General features: G+C 44.9%; 1 protein-coding gene across 2 annotated transcripts; it reads right to left on the bottom strand.

Annotated features, from left to right (window-relative positions):
- Positions 1-2,786: 2,786 nt before the first annotated feature.
- pkd2 (polycystic kidney disease 2) lies at positions 2,787-19,065 on the bottom strand. Of its 2 annotated transcripts, none has more exons than XM_065003871.1 (15): positions 18,078-19,065; positions 17,682-17,795; positions 9,864-9,997; positions 8,186-8,436; positions 7,675-7,899; positions 7,150-7,378; positions 6,732-6,902; positions 6,275-6,456; positions 5,951-6,071; positions 5,726-5,824; positions 5,295-5,416; positions 5,021-5,138; positions 4,769-4,932; positions 4,446-4,593; positions 2,787-4,168 (listed from the first exon to the last, which is right to left on the bottom strand). In XM_065003871.1, the coding sequence occupies exons 1-15, from the start codon at positions 18,523-18,525 to the stop codon at positions 3,947-3,949; spliced, it is 2,748 nt and encodes a 915-aa protein (XP_064859943.1). In that variant the 5' UTR covers positions 18,526-19,065; the 3' UTR covers positions 2,787-3,946. The 2 variants fall into 2 exon arrangements, with proteins under 2 accessions (XP_064859943.1, XP_064859944.1); XM_065003872.1 differs by having other exon boundaries at positions 4,769-4,929.

Raw genomic sequence — 19,065 nt, 5'->3', positions numbered from 1 at the left:
CAGAGGCCTAAATGCCTGACTCCTAGAACACATACAGAGGCCTAAATGCCTGACTCCTAGAACACATACAGAGGCCTAAATGCCTGACTCCTAGAACACATACAGAGGCCTAAATGCCTGACTCCTAGAACACTCCTAGAACACATACAGAGGCCTAAATGCCTGACTCCTAGAACACATACAGAGGCCTAAATGCCTGACTCCTAGAACACATACAGAGGCCTAAATGCCTGACTCCTAGAACACATACAGAGGCCTAAATGCCTAAATGCCTGACTCCTAGAACACATACAGAGGCCTAAATGCCTGACTCCTAGAACACATACAGAGGCCTAAATGCCTAAATGCCTGACTCCTAGAACACATACAGAGGCCTAAATGCCTGAATCCTAGAACACATACAGAGGCCTAAATGCCTGACTCCTAGAACACATACAGAGGTCTAAATGCCTGACTCCTAGAACACATACAGAGGCCTAAATGCCTGACTCCTAGAACACATAGAGGCCTAAATGCCTGACTCATAGAACACATACAGAGGCCTAAATGCCTGACTCCTAGAACACATACAGAGGCCTAAATGCCTGACTCCTAGAACACATACAGAGGCCTAAATGCCTGACTCCTAGAACACATACAGAGGCCTAAATGCCTGACTCCTAGAACACATACAGAGGCCTAAATGCCTGACTCCTAGAACACATAGAGGCCTAAATGCCTAAATGCCTGACTCCTAGAACACATACAGAGGCCTAAATGCCTGACTCCTAGAACACATACAGAGGCCTAAATGCCTAAATGCCTGACTCCTAGAACACATACAGAGGCCTAAATGCCTGACTCCTAGAACACATACAGAGGCCTAAATGCCTGACTCCTAGAACACATACAGAGGCCTAAATGCCTGACTCCTAGAACACATACAGAGGCCTAAATGCCTGACTCCTAGAACACATAGAGGCCTAAATGCCTGACTCCTAGAACACATACAGAGGCCTAAATGCCTGACTCCTAGAACACATAGAGGCCTAAATGCCTGACTCCTAGAACACAGAACACATACAGAGGCCTAAATGCCTGACTCCTAGAACACATACAGAGGCCTAAATGCCTGACTCCTAGAACACATACAGAGGCCTAAATGCCTGACTCCTAGAACACATACAGAGGCCTAAATGCCTGACTCCTAGAACACATACAGAGGCCTAAATGCCTAAATGCTGACTCTAGAACACATACAGAGGCCTAAATGCCTGACTAAATGCCTGACTCCTAGAACACATACAGAGGCCTAAATGCCTGACTCCTAGAACACATACAGAGGCCTAAATGCCTGACTCCTAGAACACATACAGAGGCCTAAATGCCTGACTCCTAGAACACATACAGAGGCCTAAATGCCTGACTCCTAGAACACATACAGAGGTCTAAATGCCTGACTCCTAGAACACATACAGAGGCCTAAATGCCTGACTCCTAGAACACATACAGAGGCCTAAATGCCTGACTCCTAGAACACATACAGAGGCCTAAATGCCTGACTCCTAGAACACATACAGAGGCCTAAATGCCTGACTCCTAGAACACATACAGAGGCCTAAATGCCTGACTCCTAGAACACATACAGAGGCCTAAATGCCTGACTCCTAGAACACATAGAGGCCTAAATGCCTAAATGCCTGACTCATAGAACACATACAGAGGCCTAAATGCCTGACTCCTAGAACACATAGAGGCCTAAATGCCTGACTCCTAGAACACATACAGAGGCCTAAATGCCTGACTCCTAGAACACATACAGAGGCCTAAATGCCTGACTCCTAGAACACATACAGAGGCCTAAATGCCTGACTCCTAGAACACATACAGAGGCCTAAATGCCTGACTCCTAGAACACATACAGAGGCCTAAATGCCTGACTCCTAGAACACATACAGAGGCCTAAATGCCTGACTCCTAGAACACATACAGAGGCCTAAATGCCTAAATGCCTGACTCCTAGAACACATACAGAGGCCTAAATGCCTGACTCCTAGAACACATACAGAGGCCTAAATGCCTGACTCCTAGAACACATACAGAGGCCTAAATGCCTGACTCCTAGAACACATACAGAGGCCTAAATGCCTGACTCCTAGAACACATACAGAGGCCTAAATGCCTGACTCCTAGAACACATACAGAGGTCTAAATGCCTGACTCCTAGAACACATACAGAGGCCTAAATGCCTGACTCCTAGAACACATACAGAGGCCTAAATGCCTGACTCCTAGAACACATACAGAGGCCTAAATGCCTGACTCCTAGAACACATACAGAGGCCTAAATGCCTGACTCCTAGAACACATACAGAGGCCTAAATGCCTGACTCCTAGAACACATACAGAGGCCTAAATGCCTGACTCCTAGAACACATAGAGGCCTAAATGCCTAAATGCCTGACTCATAGAACACATACAGAGGCCTAAATGCCTGACTCCTAGAACACATACAGAGGCCTAAATGCTCACCTTTGTGAGACCTTTTAGTAATAGAGAGACCTTTTTGGTGACAGAGCAGGCGTCTCGTCTCCAGAACAGGCATTTAGGTCAATAGGGGGTATAATCCCATTTAATCTCACCTAATCCCCCAACATATATCAACTCCAATCAAACCGGTTCAATGTACATGACAGGTCCATTACTGACACCTTATATTCAAGGTTTAGAGTCACTGTCGATGTGTTCAAACGTATCAAACAACGACCCGGATTAAATGTACGATTTTTTTAACACACACCACTTCATCGTTTTAGCATCACAACACACTTTATTTATTTTTCACACCTTTGATATACAGTATGTATGTAACCACAAAAAAATTACAAAACAATACGACTACAAAATACTGCAAGGCACCGTACATAATAATACACACGAGGATCACATGACCCTAGATGCACTCCGAATCGAAGTTTGTTTCAAGTTACAATATGTATCATATTATGCATTTATAAGAAGGGTGTTTTGTAAGTCATTACAAAGTGATATAGGTTAGTAATTATGACAGGATGAGCCACACTTGTAACTATATTAAAATGACAAAAAAGGAAAGCAGCAAATGAACGATCGATGAGACCATTTCCCGTGGAATATCAAGATGTGCGTGCGTGCATATACGGTGTAATCAAAAACCAAAAGCCCTTGAGCTACGTACCCGCACAGGAAATGCAATGATATGCTGTGTATTCTTAGAATATAAACCAAATGGAAATAGCTTAAGAGGCTAGTTCATTTACATCACATGTAATATCTCCAATATAATCAAAACCTTCATTGTGTCCAGCATCTTCATGTACCCGAATTCTTCATTTTAAACACTACAATCATGTACTTGTGCTTGCACTGTAAGCTTTGTAAATGTATCAGGTCATATTTTGCTTGCCTTAAAGCATGTACCATCTTATAGATGGCGTACGTAGGACTGTTTTCAGACCATATGAGTCTATTGGGTGGGTTTCACTCACACTCTTGGATAGCTGACGTGCCGTGCACGTGACTTTGCCATTGTGGTATCATGTGTAAAGATTTCAAACAAACACAGAGGGATGATGATGGGACTATGTACTGGTATATAATGTAGAACACGACCAGAAAGGACATTTACACAAGGATATCTTCATTTGTGCGACAACCTATTGTGCCACAACCAATGAATACAATCTCGAACCTCCCTAAAATGTCTCTTAAAGTTACACTTAGCCTCCGATAGGTCCAAATCCTTACTTAAAATTTGATTGCGTAACTCGGACTTCCACGATAATCTTCCATTGAGGTCAATGGGAACATTTTCAGAAAATTCAAATTGCATGCACACATCTCAAGTAAGGATTTGGCGCTTAGAACCTGTAAAAAATACTATAATGTCCCTTTCTCGTTACCGTGTAACTTTCTGGTGGGTGGAGTTTTACACGTGGCCACTCCCATTACCCCCAGTGTCCACCCCATCAGTAGAAAGGGAGGAGGAGGGGCGGGGGCGTGGTTGGGCTCCTGGACCAATGGCAGTGGCGGGCTGGTGATGGCTGACCTGTGAGACAGTGTCATCAGACTCCCAGCGCTCTAGCTCCTCCCTTACCAGCCGCTCCATCTGCTCTCTCTGGACGTCCATGTCCCGACCCTGCCTCTCATCCTGGGGGAGAGATTTGATTTTATTAGTATCTTTTAGTCATCATTTGGACTAATCTTCCAAGAGTCCTTAAACATATAACACACTGTTACAAAGAGACATAATACCCTAACATATTGACCAGATAAATAGTCTAAAAGTCAGAGAGAGGGGGGGAAAAAAGGGAGAAGGGAGATGTTGGAATGAGAGAGATGGACAGAAAGAGAGAATTTTAAAAAGTGTTTGGTGTGGGCGAGATGGGCATGTGTGTGTGTGTGTGTCCATGTACATTCCGTCTCACCTCCAGCACCCCCTCCAGCAGTTTTCCCAGCACGTCTCTCCTCTTGAGCTTAGCTCTCTCCATGGCCTCCAGCTTCACAATCACTGCATCGATCTTAGACACTATACTACCTATGGAGTGCTCCATCCGGTCAACACGACGCACCAGCCTGGAATAGAACAGAACAATAATGTCAATAACACGTTTATATAACATGCTATATCCATAGTTACGACACATGGTTTAAAACATTTAAATATCAGGTACATCCTCTGTCGGAAACACATAGAGGACCTTTCAAAAGCCCAATACTTAAACTTGGCTGGTAATAGAACTCGACCTACACTTGAAACTCTTCGTAGGGCACGCCCCCTGAGCTGCTGCCGCGGCGACGGGAGCTGTGACCGCTGTCCTCGTCGTCATCCTCCTCCGAGTCATCATGGCTACGGGGGAAGCTCCGCCCACTGGTGGGTCTGGGCAACGAGCTGCGCTCCAGATCCAGGTCCTCCTGGCCATATGTGCAGAGACACACTGAACATCTGCAAACGTGTGTGTGTAGCTCGTTGCCCTGTGTGTGTGTGTGTGTGTCCACTCACTCTCTCTTTCTCCAGGTCGTCCCTCATCTGCTGGTGTTCGTGCTCAGTCAGCTCCTGGTCCCCACCGTGGTCATATTTGGCAAAGATGGCCTCAATCTCCTCATCCGTGTGGCCCTTTCTAAATACACAAACAACAACACATTTAGTTGTACTATTACATGTCACGTGTGTCTTGATGTCTTTCTTCGTATGTATGTATAATTTAATGAAATAGTGTATGTTTATGAATTAGTCAGTGAAACCCCAGTTTAGTTTCAGGCGCTGCAGCGGTCACCCTTTGAGGTCCTGGCGGAGCTCGCCGAAGTTGAGTTTCCCACCGGCCTGGCGCAGACTGTCTGATATGTCATCCACAGTGGTCTTCTTCAGTCTCAGCTTCATCAAGGCTTTGTTACAGCCCTGCAGGCAGAGAAACAACACTCGGACAAACTCAAGGACACCTATCAACTCTGAGGTGAATGTTGTTGCCATTTTCATTCTGCATTTAGCAGTTATTCAGTATTCATGTTGATAATATTCAACAGTAATGTAAAATTACATTAACTTGAGTCTCCTTTTCAATTGAACTCTTCATAGAATCTTAAATATGAAGTTGCTATGATACAAGTCAGCTTGCAGTTATTTGAAATACTCAGCTACAATGACGCGTTCAGGGATCACATACACCGACTAGAACAAATAACCCCACATACCATTTGGGTCCCGTACCTTTTTAATGAGGTCCGTCATCTCCATCTCAGACCTCTGCTGGGACATGTCTGCCTTCACCTCTGAGTAGGTGTCATTGATGATGGCCAGGAACATATTCTACAGGGAGACAAAAAACAGTCAGAGCAAACTTGAATCTCTCTAGATAATGTAGATCAAATAGTACAATATGAATATATATCAATATAACCACACATTTATCAATGGTAGTATATCAAAACTCACCATGAGGATGAAGAAGATGAAGAAGACGAAGGTGATGAAGTAGATGGGTCCCAGGACTGGGTTAGCCTCCTCTATCTCTGAGAACTCAAAGTCTCCCAGGATGATGCGGAACTGGGTAAAACTACATGGAAAAGAAGACAAGAAGAAGAAGCTATGAAGAGGCTAAGATGAAGCTATAGGGGTGCGTTACCATTATAGTTCCAATGGGTCAAATTCCAAACAAAATTCAAATCAATCAATGGGAGCCCTGGTTGTCTATGGAGAACCTAAAGAACTGAGAATCTTGGAACCTGGGTTGATTCCAATCAGACCAATGTTACTTACATGCAGGCTTGGAAGGTACTGAAGTCGTTGACCTGGGTGCCAAACACCAGGTAGGCCAGCTGAGCGTAGGCCAGGAAGATGATGAAGAACATGATGGCGAAGCCGATGAGGTCCTTGGCACAGCGAGACATGGTGGTGGACAGCTGGCTCATGGTCTTGTTGAAGTTGATGAACTTGAAGAGCTGAAGAGGAGAGATGAGCAGAAACCAGGTTACAATTCAAGTGTCTTTGAAAAGCGTTATATCAATTCTGTCTTTTTAAAAATTTGTATTAAAATCATGCTAATATAGTCTCCCTTTATGGGAGCATACTTTGGCTTCTGCCAACAGGTCTGGACCTTTATGGCACAGGTAGTAGTACTCTCATCCTGTAACCAACTGTAGAGTGTCTGGTTCAAGCGCTGCTCCTGGTCAATTCCCACTCAATTGCTACATTCTGCGTGTCAAGCCATTCTTACCTTCACCCAGGAGAAAAGGACGATGACTGCGGCCATGTTGTTGAACGTAACCTGGAGGTGTGCCAGAGGCTCGAAGCTGGGGTGGGCGCTGTGGTTCTCCAGAAGGTCTTTGAGACGATTGCTCACCACTGATGTTCTGGTGATGTTGATGATTATGGCAGAAACACTCAACTGGAAAAAGAGGAGGGGGATATTTGGAATCTCAACACAACAATATTTGGATCACAAACCTCTTCCCTTTGTTCCAATGTCTATACTAGCCTACCACTTAGAATGCATGTTCATTGCACTAGCTCATTCTAAGTAGTATCCTAGTGTGGATACTGGAACAGAGCCCTTCTTTACTTGTTTCAGGGTGTTTCAGGGGGACTCCATCCCTTCCTACTCCCTGCTAGGGCAGCCATCTTGAATTACGTACCACAACGATGAGGACATCCAGGCAGTTCCACACACTCTTGAAGTAGCGCAGGCGGTGGATGCGTATCTCCAGGGCCTCCTCCACCACGTAGTACAGGATGAAGAGGCAGAAGGCCACCTCACACACCCCGACAAAGTAGTCCCAGCTGGACACGTAGCGAATCAGACGCACCGTCTGAAACTGCCAGGAAGTGACTACGCCTCCTGTAGCGGGGAACTCCACCACCAACCTGAAACATTCAATTCAATTCAACTGTATTTATCCCCGCAGTTAAGCAGACAGGTTCAACTGAATGAACAAGAGATATTCCGTATTCAGCCTCTCTAGGGTGAAAATCGAGGTTCAATGACACCAGATTGTGGATGAGGATGGTAACTAGAGATCTCCCATTGGATTGCATGAGTCATTGATTCCAAACATGGATGTCTTGAGAGCCTGGATTGAACCTATGTATCACCTATATAACCAGTGTGAAACAGTCCTAAGTAACATGTAATACGTATGTAATAACTCTGGGCTCTGTACCTGGCAATACAGAAGAGGTTGATGTTGCCGTTGTAGACGGAGAAGTCCAGGAAGACGGCTCTGGTTCCTCTGTCCAGCCACAGCTGGTGTTTTAGGGAGCGTAGCAAGCCAGCTGACTCATCTCTGGAACGGGCCAGGTCCTGGTAGTACCCCCCTCCACCGTAGGTAGCCACCTGGCCCCAGTAACTACTCCCATTCAGGCTGTTCTCCTCTGTATACATCCACCTGGTGGAAAGACAGACAGTCAGACACATCATAGAGCCACAGTGAAACAGTTTGGCCTGGTATTCACTGGTGGCTATTGGTGAGTGACCTTACACGCCATACTTTTGTCTGGTGGACAGCATCCATAATGTGCTTTCGGTTAACACTAGAGCACATGTTGTAACTATTGCTTTGGTTTCGTCTCTAGCATTACAACCAATTGTAGCTTTATGGTTGCTTTCTTATACGTTACCATTGAACTATACTGTACATCTAACAGTAGTGCATAGTAGTTTAGTAGACGTACGCAGTTCCGTTCATGGGGCCAAAGGGGGCGCTGTCCTCGTTGCTCGGGGTGTACATGTTGTAGCAGTCCTGCACCTCATCCCTAAGGTCCTCGTGCACGGAGCAGGATTCGTTGCGAACTTTGACCTGGCGGAGGCGGGGCACCCCCAGTAGCAGGTTCTCATAGTAGATCATACTGTGGTTCTCAGGGAGACTCTTATTGTTGTACCACACTTCCCAATACATCCCGTTCAGGAAGGGACCCTCTGTGAACTGCATGGTGGAGAGACACGCACTGGTTACAGAGAGAATTTCAACTGTAAGCTCTGCTGGTCTGTTAGGTTCTAACTATATTCATGGAAATGCTCCATTGTTCTATTTGGTGTTAATTAATGTGATTTGAACTAAATACTTTTAAGTGCTGCTTTGGTTTTATGCTTCATATATACTACACAACAAAAAGTATGTGGACACCTACTCGTCGAATATCTTTCATTCCAAAATCCTGGGCATTAATACAGAGTTGTAGAGGAAAAGCTTCTGGGACGGCTTTCCTCTACATGCTGGAACTGCTGCAGGGACTTGCTTCTATTCAGCCACAAGAGCATTAGTGAGGTTGGGCAATTATGCCTGGCTCGCAGTCGGTGTTCCAATTCATCCCAAAGGTGTTCGAAGGGGTTGAGGTCAGGGCTCTGTGCAGGCCAGTCAAGTTCCTCCACACCGATCTTGACAAATCATTTCTGTATGGACCTTGCTTTGTGCACGCAATTATTGTCATGCTGAAACAGGAAAGGGCCTTCCCCAAACTGTTACCACAAAGTTGGAAGCACAGAAACGTCTAGAATGTCATTATATGCTGTAGCGTTAAGATTTCCCTTCACTGGAACTAAGGGGCCTAGTCCGAACCATGAAAAACAGCCCCAGACCATTATTCCTCCTCCAACAAACTTGACAGTTGGCACTATGCATCCTCCAAACCCAGATTCATTCGTCTGACTGCCAGATGGTGAAGCATGATTCATCACTCCAGAGAAAGCGTTTCCACTGCTCCAGAGTCCAATTAAGGTGAGCTTTACACCGCTTGTGTGCGGCTGCTCGGGCATGGAAACCCATTTCATGAAGCCCTGGCGAACAGTTGTTGTGCTGACGTTGCTTCCAGAGGCAGTTTGGAACTCAGTAGTGAGACGATTTTTTAAGCAATATGCGCTTCAGCACTTGGGGGTCCCGTTCTGTGAGCTTGCATGGCCTACCACTTTGCGGCTGAGCCGTTGTTGCTGCTTGACGCTTCCACTTCACAATAACTGCAGTTACAGTTGACCGGGGCAGCTCTAGCAGGGCTGAAATGTGATAAACTGACTTGTTGGAAAGGTGGCATCCTATGACGGTGCCACTGAGCTCTTCAGTAAGGCCAATCTACTGCCAATGTTTTTTTAATGGAGAATGCATGGCTGTGTGCTCGATATTTTACACCTGTCAGCACTGGATGTGGCTGAAATAGACAAATCCACTAATTTGAAGGGATGTCCACATACTTTTGTATATATAGTGTAACTGAGCATGGGCCAAAGTAAATGCATTGGCATCTTTGTTATGCCATAACTAAGCACCAAGCTCTATTTTCCAATCAGACAAAAAGTACAAAGCAGGAGATTAAACCACTGCATAGCAACCCGGGGAATTGACTCATTGAATTGACTCACCTTCCAGAATTCACCCATAGTTGAGAGGCTTCTGAATGTGGCTGTGTCTCCCGGGGACAGTGGTGTATCCAGGAAGAGCTGGGACATCACCTTGGTGTAGTAGTACATGTTGGAGCCTACCATCCCATAGGTCACTACACAACACAACAGAAGATACTGTAAGAGTTTCTCTGCATGAGATTATGGTGCATTTTCCTTTGTGTTTTTAGTTACACACAGCATACCTGTTCAGCATTTTCTAATAACTGTTTATTTCATTCATGCTTGTATACATAACCAATGTTTAAAATAATGAATAACGGCATTAATGTTATCCTATCGTTATACTATATATTACTGTCATGCTACAGTTGTATTAGCCTATATTGTGTTTACCCCCATAGTTCATTGACACATCGGTGCATCAATCTAAGTAACATCATTTTAAAAATCCCCATCAAAATCCATCAGTTTAAAAGAAAACTACCCAGAAACTCTCTTTTGGTATTTGTTTCATTTGTCCATTGTTGACATAGTCCCGAAATATTTTGCTTGTCAGCAATAATGTTTTCAAGATATGTAACTTTCAAAATACAGAAATCATCCCCATATAATGCATTTTGCATCATATGATGCTGTATTTTAAGTCATATGATGGGATGATTTTTGTATTTTGAAAGTTACATATCTTGAAAACTTGATTTCTGACAAGCAAAACAAATGTCAACAATCGACTAATCAAACAAATACCAAAGATTACCAAAAGTTTTGGGGTGGAATTTTCCTTTAAGCTCGAGATATCTGTTTTTTTTGCATGGGCTATGTCTCAATCCACCGTATCTGCCTGTGGCAGTCTTCCTCATCTGAGGTGGAAAGTGGCAGAGCTAGAGCTCTGTTTGTCCGACCAGGAGACATCCCTAAAAAAGATACTCTCAAGAAAACGTCTATAGCGTCTGAACGGTTGGCCTACAAACTAATATAACCACTCTATAGAAAGGTAAGAATCTCACGAACATGATGGCTCTATGACAAGTGTCGTGGGACTTGTCTAAAGGTAACCCATACAAATGAAAGTATGGAGGTAGTTTTGTTCCAACAAGGGGTTAAATATGTGTAAAAAAAACTAAAACATTGCCTGAGCTTTCGTATATGTCCTGGATATAGAACAGACACTTCCAAACCTTATTCCTTATGATACATTTTTGGACTGTCTTTTTTGCCATTTATGAATGTGTTATTCAATGCGTTTCTATGGGCTATAATAGTAAAGAACAAATTCAATATTTTATTAAAAAAAAATATATATATATATACCTAAAGGGGTCCTAACATTTTAAATAAAATAGCTAAATGGTCCATGGTATGACTTTCTTAAAACAATCCCCCCCAACGGCTTACACTTCTAAGAAATGTATACAACAATATTGTGAACTACATCTTTGTGTTGATCATGTGTTTCTCTCTCTGAATGGTCCAACAGGTACAGTGCTGAACCTCAACATGGGGACCCCTCTGGGGTGCGTGCTCAGTCCCCTCCTGTACTCTCTGTTCACTCATGACTGCATGGCCAGGTACGACTCTCTGAATGGTCCAACAGTTACAGTTAGCACCAGCTACCAAATCCTGGCCTACCGCACTGAGGCCAAGACCTGTTTAAGATGCCACTGAAAACAGAAACGTATAGGGGAAAGGGAATAGCTAGTCAGTTACACAACTGACTGCATTCAACCGAAATGTGTCTTCAGCATTTAACCCAACACCTCTGAATAGGGCTGCCTTAATTGACATCCATGTCATTGGTGCCAGGAGAGCAGTTGTAACCCCAAACGTCTGTGTATACTTGAATCTGGTCAACCAGCTCCCATGCACAGGGAATAGGCTTACACTTTCACAAGCAGCAAAGTCACAGGGATAAAACGTATTCAGCGTTCCATAGTCAATACAGGACTAAGAATGAATCGTACTACACCGGGCTCTGACGCTCGTCGGATGTGGCAGGGCTTGCAAACTATCACAGACTACAAAGGGAAGCACAGCCGCGAGCTGCCCAGTGACACGAGCCTACCAGATGAGCTAAATTACTTCTATGCTCGCTTTGAGGCAAGTAACACTGAAACATTCATGAGAGCATAAGCTGTTCCGGACGACTGTGTGATCACACTCTCCATAGCCGATGTGAATAAGATCTTTAAACAGGTCAACATTCACAAGGCCCAGGACCAGACGGATTACCAGGACGTGTACTCCGAGCATGCGCTGACCAACTGGCAAGTGTCTTCACTGACATTTTAACCTGTCCCTGACTGAGTCTGTAATACCAACATGTTTCAAGCAGACCACCATAGTCGTTGTGCCCAAGAACACTAAGGTAACCTGCCCGAATGACTACCGACCCATAGCACCCATGTCTGTAGCCATGAAGTGCTTTGAAAGGCTGGTCATGGCTCACATCAACACCATTATCCCAGAAACCCTATACCCACTCCAATTTGCATACTGCCCCAACAAATCCACATATGATGCAATCTCTATTGCACTCCACACTGTCTTTTCCCACCTGGACAAAAGGAACACCTAGGTGAGAATGCTATTCATTGACTACAGCTCAGCGTTCAACACCATAGTGCCTTCAAAGCTCATCACTAAGCTAAGGACCCTGGGACTAAACACCTCCCTCTGCAACTGGATCCTGGACATCCTGACGGACCGCCCACAGGTGGTAAGGGTCGGTAACAACACATCCGCCACGCTGATCCTCAACACGGGGACCCCTCAGGGGTGCGTGCTCAGTCCCCTCCTGTACTATCTGTTCACTCATGACTGCATGGCCAGGCACGACTCTAACACCATCATTAAGTTTGCGGATGACACAACCATGGTAGGCCTGATCACCGACAACGATGAGACCAGAGACCTGGCCGTGTTATGCCAGGACAACAACCTCTCCCTCAATGTGATCAAGACAAAGGAGATGATTGTGGACTATGGGAAAGGAGGACCGAGCACGCCCCCATTCTCATCGACGGAGCTGTAGTGGAGCAGTTTGAGAGCTTCAAGTTCCTTGGTGTCTACATCACCAACAAACTATCTTGGTCCAAACACACCAAGACAGTCAAGACAAAACCTATTCCCACTCAGGAGACTGAAAAGACTTGGCATGGGTCCTCAGATCCTCAAAAAGTTCTACAGCTGCACCATCGAGAGCATCCTCACTGGTTGCATCACTGCCTGGTATGGCAACTGCTCGGCCTCCGATCACAAACCACTACAGAGGGTAATGCGTACGGCCCAGTAGATCACTGGATCCGAACTCCCTGCCATCCAGGACCTCTATACCAGATTGTGTCAGAGGAAGGCCCTAAAAATAGTCAAAGACTCTAGCCACCCTAGTCTTAGACTGTTCTCTCTGCTACCGCACGGCAAGCGGTACCAGAGTGCCAAGTCTAGGTCCAAAAGGCTTCTTAACAGCTTCTACCACCAAGCATTAAGACTCCTGAACATCTAATCAAATGGCTACCCAAACTATTTGCATTGCCCTCCCCCCTTACGCTGCTGCTACTCTCTGTTTATTATCTATACATAGTCACTTTAACTCTACCTACATGTACATATTACCACAATTACCTCGACTAACCGGTGCCCCCACAACATTAACTCTTTACCGATACTCCCTGTATATAGCCTCGCTATTGTTATTTTACTGCTGCTCTTTAATTATTTGTTACTTTGAAAAAAAACGTTTCTATTTTTTTACATAACAATTATTTTTCTTAAATTGCATTGTTGGTTAAGGGCTTGTAAGTAAGCATTTCACTGTAAGGTCTACTACACCTGTTGTATTTGCGCATGTGACAAATCAAATTTGATTTGATTGTGGTATTTTAACAATGCAGGATTGGTTGATTTCAAGTTTTTAAGTATACGTTTTTCATGATGATTGATAAGAAAAGTATCGTCCAACCCGACTTATTCAGCATTCCATTGTAGTATTTGCTCTGTTGGACTGCATCCAGGTCCATATTTAAGCTATATCTAGATAAATATATATAAACAGTCCAACATACACACATATAGCCCATATGGCTCATACATATGCTATTTTCCAAGCCTCTATTTCATTGACTCCCACCTGGCTGAGAAACTGGCTGATCTAGCTCCATCTATCCAGCCAGGAAATGACTTCCTGATCCACCCAAAACCCCATTCTGGCACGGAAACACTTTTCCTCTCAGCAGCCGTGGTATAAGGAGTGGTGAAACTAGATTAATAGCATTCTGACTCTCGGTTGTGCTGTATTCTGGAACTTTCATCATCTTCCCACAATCCTTTTCCCAAACGTACAATAATAGTGACTAAACTCTAATGGAAGTTCCTGGCTTGAGGGAGCTTTCCTGATACGCTGCCAGAGTTGTTTATCAGACCTAAGGAGTTTGGAAAATGACTTTTCTACTAGAAAAGCTGGTCAGCGGGAAAAAGTATCCTCATGGACAGACGTTAGTATTAGTCCTAGCTAAGAGCAGCAGTTACATAGTAATACCACTTCAATATGTTTTCAAGAAAATACAAATGCGAGAGCACAAAAGTGCTATACTTGATAGGTGTATGTACTTTTACTACTACCTTATTACAATGTAATTATATTGGTTTGCCTATCCTATAGTTATTCTGGTTCATAAACTGGGTGGTTTAAGCCCTAAATGCTGATTGGCTGACAGACGTGGTATATCAGACCATATACCACAGGTACGAAAAAACATTATTTCTACTGCTCTAATTAGGTTGGTAACCAGTTTATTATAGCAGTAAGGCACCTCGGGGGTGTGATATATGGCCAATATACCACGGCTAAGGGCTGCATCCAGGCACTCCTTATCCGTGGTATATTGGTCATATACCACACCCCCTCAGGCCTGACTGTTTAAATAATGCATGTCTACGAAGTGGGGCCAACATTTTTAATGCAAAAAGAATCTTATGATGCCCAACATGCATCCTCTGTGGGTGTGTGTGTTTTATTTTTTTGTATTATTTCACCTTTGTTTAACCAGAGAAAAGAGTCTCCAGCTTCAGAGATTTTTGCAGTTCGTTCCAGTCATTGGCAGCAGAGAACTGGAAGGAAAGGCGGCCAAAGAGGAATTGGACGGGCGGGCAGGAAACGGTTGAAGAGCATGCATTTAGTTTATTTAAGAGCAGTTGGAGGCCACGGGAGAGTTGTATGGCATTGAAGCTTGTCTGGAGGTTAGTTAGCACAGTGTCCAAAGAAGGGCCAGAAGTATACAGAATGGTGTCGTCTGCGTAGAGGTGGATCAGAGAATCCCCAGCAGCAAGAGAGACATCATTGATGTATACAGAGAAGAGAGTCGGCCCTAGAATTGAACCCTGTGGCACCCCCATAGAGACTGCCAGAGGCCCGGACAACAGGCCCTCCGATTTGACACACTGAACTCTATCAGAGAAGTAGTTGGTGAACCAGGCGAGTCAGTCATTTGAGAAACCAAGGCTGTTGAGTCTGCCGATAAGAATGTGGTAATTGACAGAGTCGAAAGCCTTGGCCAGGTCGATGAATACGGCTGCACAGTATTGTCTCTTATCGATGGCAGTTATGATATTGTTTAGTACCTTGAGCATTGATGAGGTGCACCCATGACCAGCTCGGAAGCCAGATTGCATAGCGGAGTAGTAACGGTGGGATTCGAAATGGTCGATAATCTGTTTGTTATCTTGGCTTTCGAAGACCTTAGAAAGGCAGGGTAGGATAGATATAGGTCTGTAACAATTTGAGTCTAAAGTGTCTCCCCCTTTGAAGAGGGGGATGACCATGGCAGCTTTCCAATCTTTGGGGATCTCAGACGATACGAAAGAGAGGTTGAACAGGCTAGTAATAGGGGTTGCAACAATTTCGGCGGATAATTTTAGATAGAGGGTACAGATTGTCTAGCCCGGCTGATTTGTAGGGGTCCAGATTTTGCAGCTCTTTCAGAACATCAGCTATCTGGATTTGGGTGAAGGAGAAATGGAGGAGGCTTGGGCGAGTTGCTGTGAGGGGTACAGGGCAGTTGACCGGGGTAGGGGTAGCCAGGTTCAAAGCATGGCCAGCCGTAGAAAAATGCTTATTGAAATTCTCAATTATCGTGGATTTATCGGTGGTGACAGTGTTTCCTAGCCTCAGTACAGTGGGAGGAGGTACTCTTATTCTCCATGGACTTTACAGTGTCCCAGAACTTTTATGAGTTTGGGGTACAGGATGCAAATTTCTGCTTGAAAAAGCTAGCCTTGGCTTTCCTAACTGCTTGGTACGCCACAGGATGTTTTTGTGCTGGTCAAGGGCAGTCAGGTCTGGAGTGAACCACGGGCTATATCTGTTCCTGGTTCTACATTTTTTTAATGGGGCATGCTTATTTACGATGGTGAGGAAGGCACTTTGAAAGAATAACCAGGCATCCTCTACTGACAGGATGAGGTCAATATCCTTCCAGGATACCCGGGCCAGGGTAAGGCCTGCTCGCTGAAGTGTTTTAGGGAGCGTTTGACAGTGATGAGGGGTGGTCGTTTGACCGCAGACCCATTACGGATGCAGGCAATGAGGCAGTTATCGCTGAGATCTTGGTTGAAAAGAGCAGAGGTGTATTTGGAGGGCAAGTTAGTTAGGATGATATCTATGAGGATGCCCGTGTTTACGGATTTGGGGTTGTACCTGGTAGGTTCATTGATAATTTGTGTGAGATTGAGGGAATCAAGTTTAGATTGTAAGATGGCCGGGGTGTTAAGCATGTCTGCTAGGTCACCTAGCAGCACGAGCTCTGAAGATAGATGGGGGGCAATCAATTCACATATGGTGTCCAGGGCACAGCTGGGGGCAGAGGGTGGTCTATAGCAAGCGGCAACGGCGAGAGACTTATTTCTGGAAAGGTGGATTTTTAGAAGTAGAAGCTCTAATTGTTTGGGCACAGACCTGGATAGTATGACAGAACTCTGCAGGCTACCACTCCGCCCCCTTTGGCAGTTCTATCTTGTTGGAAAATGTTATAGTTAGGGATGGAAATTTCAGGGTTTTTGGTGATCTACCTAAGCCAGGAGTCAGACACAGCTAGGACACCCGGGTTGGCAGATTGTGCTAAGGCAGTGAATAAAACAAACTTGGGGAAGAGGCTTCTAATGTTAACATGCATGAAACCAAGGCTACGGTTACAGAAGTCAACAAATGAGAGCGCCTGGGGAATGGGAGTGGAGCTAGGCACTGCTGGGCCTGGATTCACCTCTACATCACCAGAGGAACAGAGGAGGAGTAGGATAAGGTTACGGCCAAAGGCTATAAGAACTGGTCATCTAGTACGTTCGGAACAGAGAGTAAAAGGAGCAGGTATCTGGGCGCGATAGATTAGATTCATGGCATAATGTACAGACAAAGGTATGGTAGGATGTGAATACAGTGGAGGTAAACCTAGGCATAGAGTGACGTTGAGAAAGATATTGTCTCTAGAAGCATCATTTAAACCAGGTGATGTCACCGCAGGTGTGGGAGGTGGAACTGAAGGGTTAGCTAAAGCATATTAAGCAGGGCTAGAGGCTCTACAGTGAAATAAGACAATAATCATTAACCAGAACAGCAATGGACAAGGCATATTAACATTAGGGAGAGGCATGCGTAGCCAAGTGATCATAGGGGTCCAGTGAGTAGTCAAGCTGGCTGGAGACACGGCGATTCAGACAGTTAGCGAGCCGGGGCTAGCAAACTAGCAGAAGGGCCTTAGAGGTACGTCGTGACGGAAGAAGTCTGTTGTAGCCTCCTCATGCGGAGCCTCCGTGTGTGTGTGTGTGTCCCGTGTGTGTGGTACTTACAGATACACAGTGTGATAAGGAAGATGACATAGGTGACCATTTCTCTCAGGACATTCCTCAAGTACCTCTCTCTGCTGCTGTCACTGTCCTCCATCAGCTGAGTACCCCATAGAACTGGGGGAAAAAACATTTCAACACACACATTAGTATCCTTCCTTAACCATCAATGCTCGGCTTGAGATGCCAGTGCATTACCAATGAGGGCATCTACAGGTGTGTGTTGACCTAAGTGGTGTATGCAACAGTGAGGAAGAACGGCCAGAGAGGTGTTTGAGCCAATGACCCAGGTCTCTACAAGTTAAAGGGCAAGTGCACTACCTCCTGTGTCATAAAGGTCCAGACCTCTTGGCAGCTGTAGTGTTCTTCATACAAGGAGGAAACGTAAGTGACACTAACTTCTTATTTTCTCCAGTATCCTCTTCCCACAGCTTTTGATGTCATGTCTGTCTTGCTGCAGGTCATCCACTGTCGGCGTCGGGTATAATCCACGGTGGATGCGGGTGCTGCTCCCTCCAGCAGTGTAACTTCCCAACCCGCTGCTGCAGCTACTGCTGGAGCCCGTGGACACTGATCTTCTCCCCGGGCTAGCCGGAGGCCAATCGGCCCCCATCATCTCATCCTCCGGTTCGAACCCCGGGTTGTCCCGACTCCAGGCTTGTCTTGAGGGAGGTGATGGTGTGCCTATGGCGCCCCCGAGCCCCAAGTCCTGGTGCTGTATGTTCTCCATCTCAATCCCCTCGCTTGTGTCCAATCTGTGCGGCAAGGACGCACCCGCTGCGCCCGTGGCGGACCTGCCAGCCTGATTCTGCTGCGGTTGTTGTGATCTCACCCGAGTCGAGCTCATTGTTAGTCCAATTCACTGAAAAGCTTTTAAAGGCCAGACTAACTACATTTACAAAACGTTAAAATCAATTGTGTCTCTAGCCACTAACAAGTGCTATGTTTATCAGAACGCGCATATCAGAAAGGAAATGTTTACGCACACATTAAAATATGTAAGAAAGTTGCCCAAGTTCAAACTCTGCAAAACAATTTCGGGAAACAGATGAACTAATTTTGATTATTTGTATATGTTCCTCTTCACAGCAAATATACTTCGAAACGTAAATTGCTTACTAAGAAAGAAAAATAACAGAACTAAAGTTTCTGTCTTCAAGAAAGTGAGCGTCTGCGTAGTTTTAGATCAAACTATTGCAAAAGTGGGTATATCAACAACAACAAATATATATAGTTACAAAACTAATTTGTAGCCTAAACATTTACTAATGAAACTGAAAACTATCAACAAAATGCCTCGTTTATGGAAAAGAAGCCAAACACTTTCCTTGTCCCGGGCCAGCCATCTTGTTCTTGCTGTTCCCCCAAAATCTCACATTCTCATTTG

The sequence above is a fragment of the Oncorhynchus nerka genome, linkage group LG18, assembly GCF_034236695.1.
Source record: "Oncorhynchus nerka isolate Pitt River linkage group LG18, Oner_Uvic_2.0, whole genome shotgun sequence".
NCBI classification, from domain to species: Eukaryota; Metazoa; Chordata; class Actinopteri; order Salmoniformes; family Salmonidae; genus Oncorhynchus; species Oncorhynchus nerka.
Note: the sequence above shows the minus strand (reverse complement) of the source record. Positions and strands in the feature narration are given on the sequence as shown.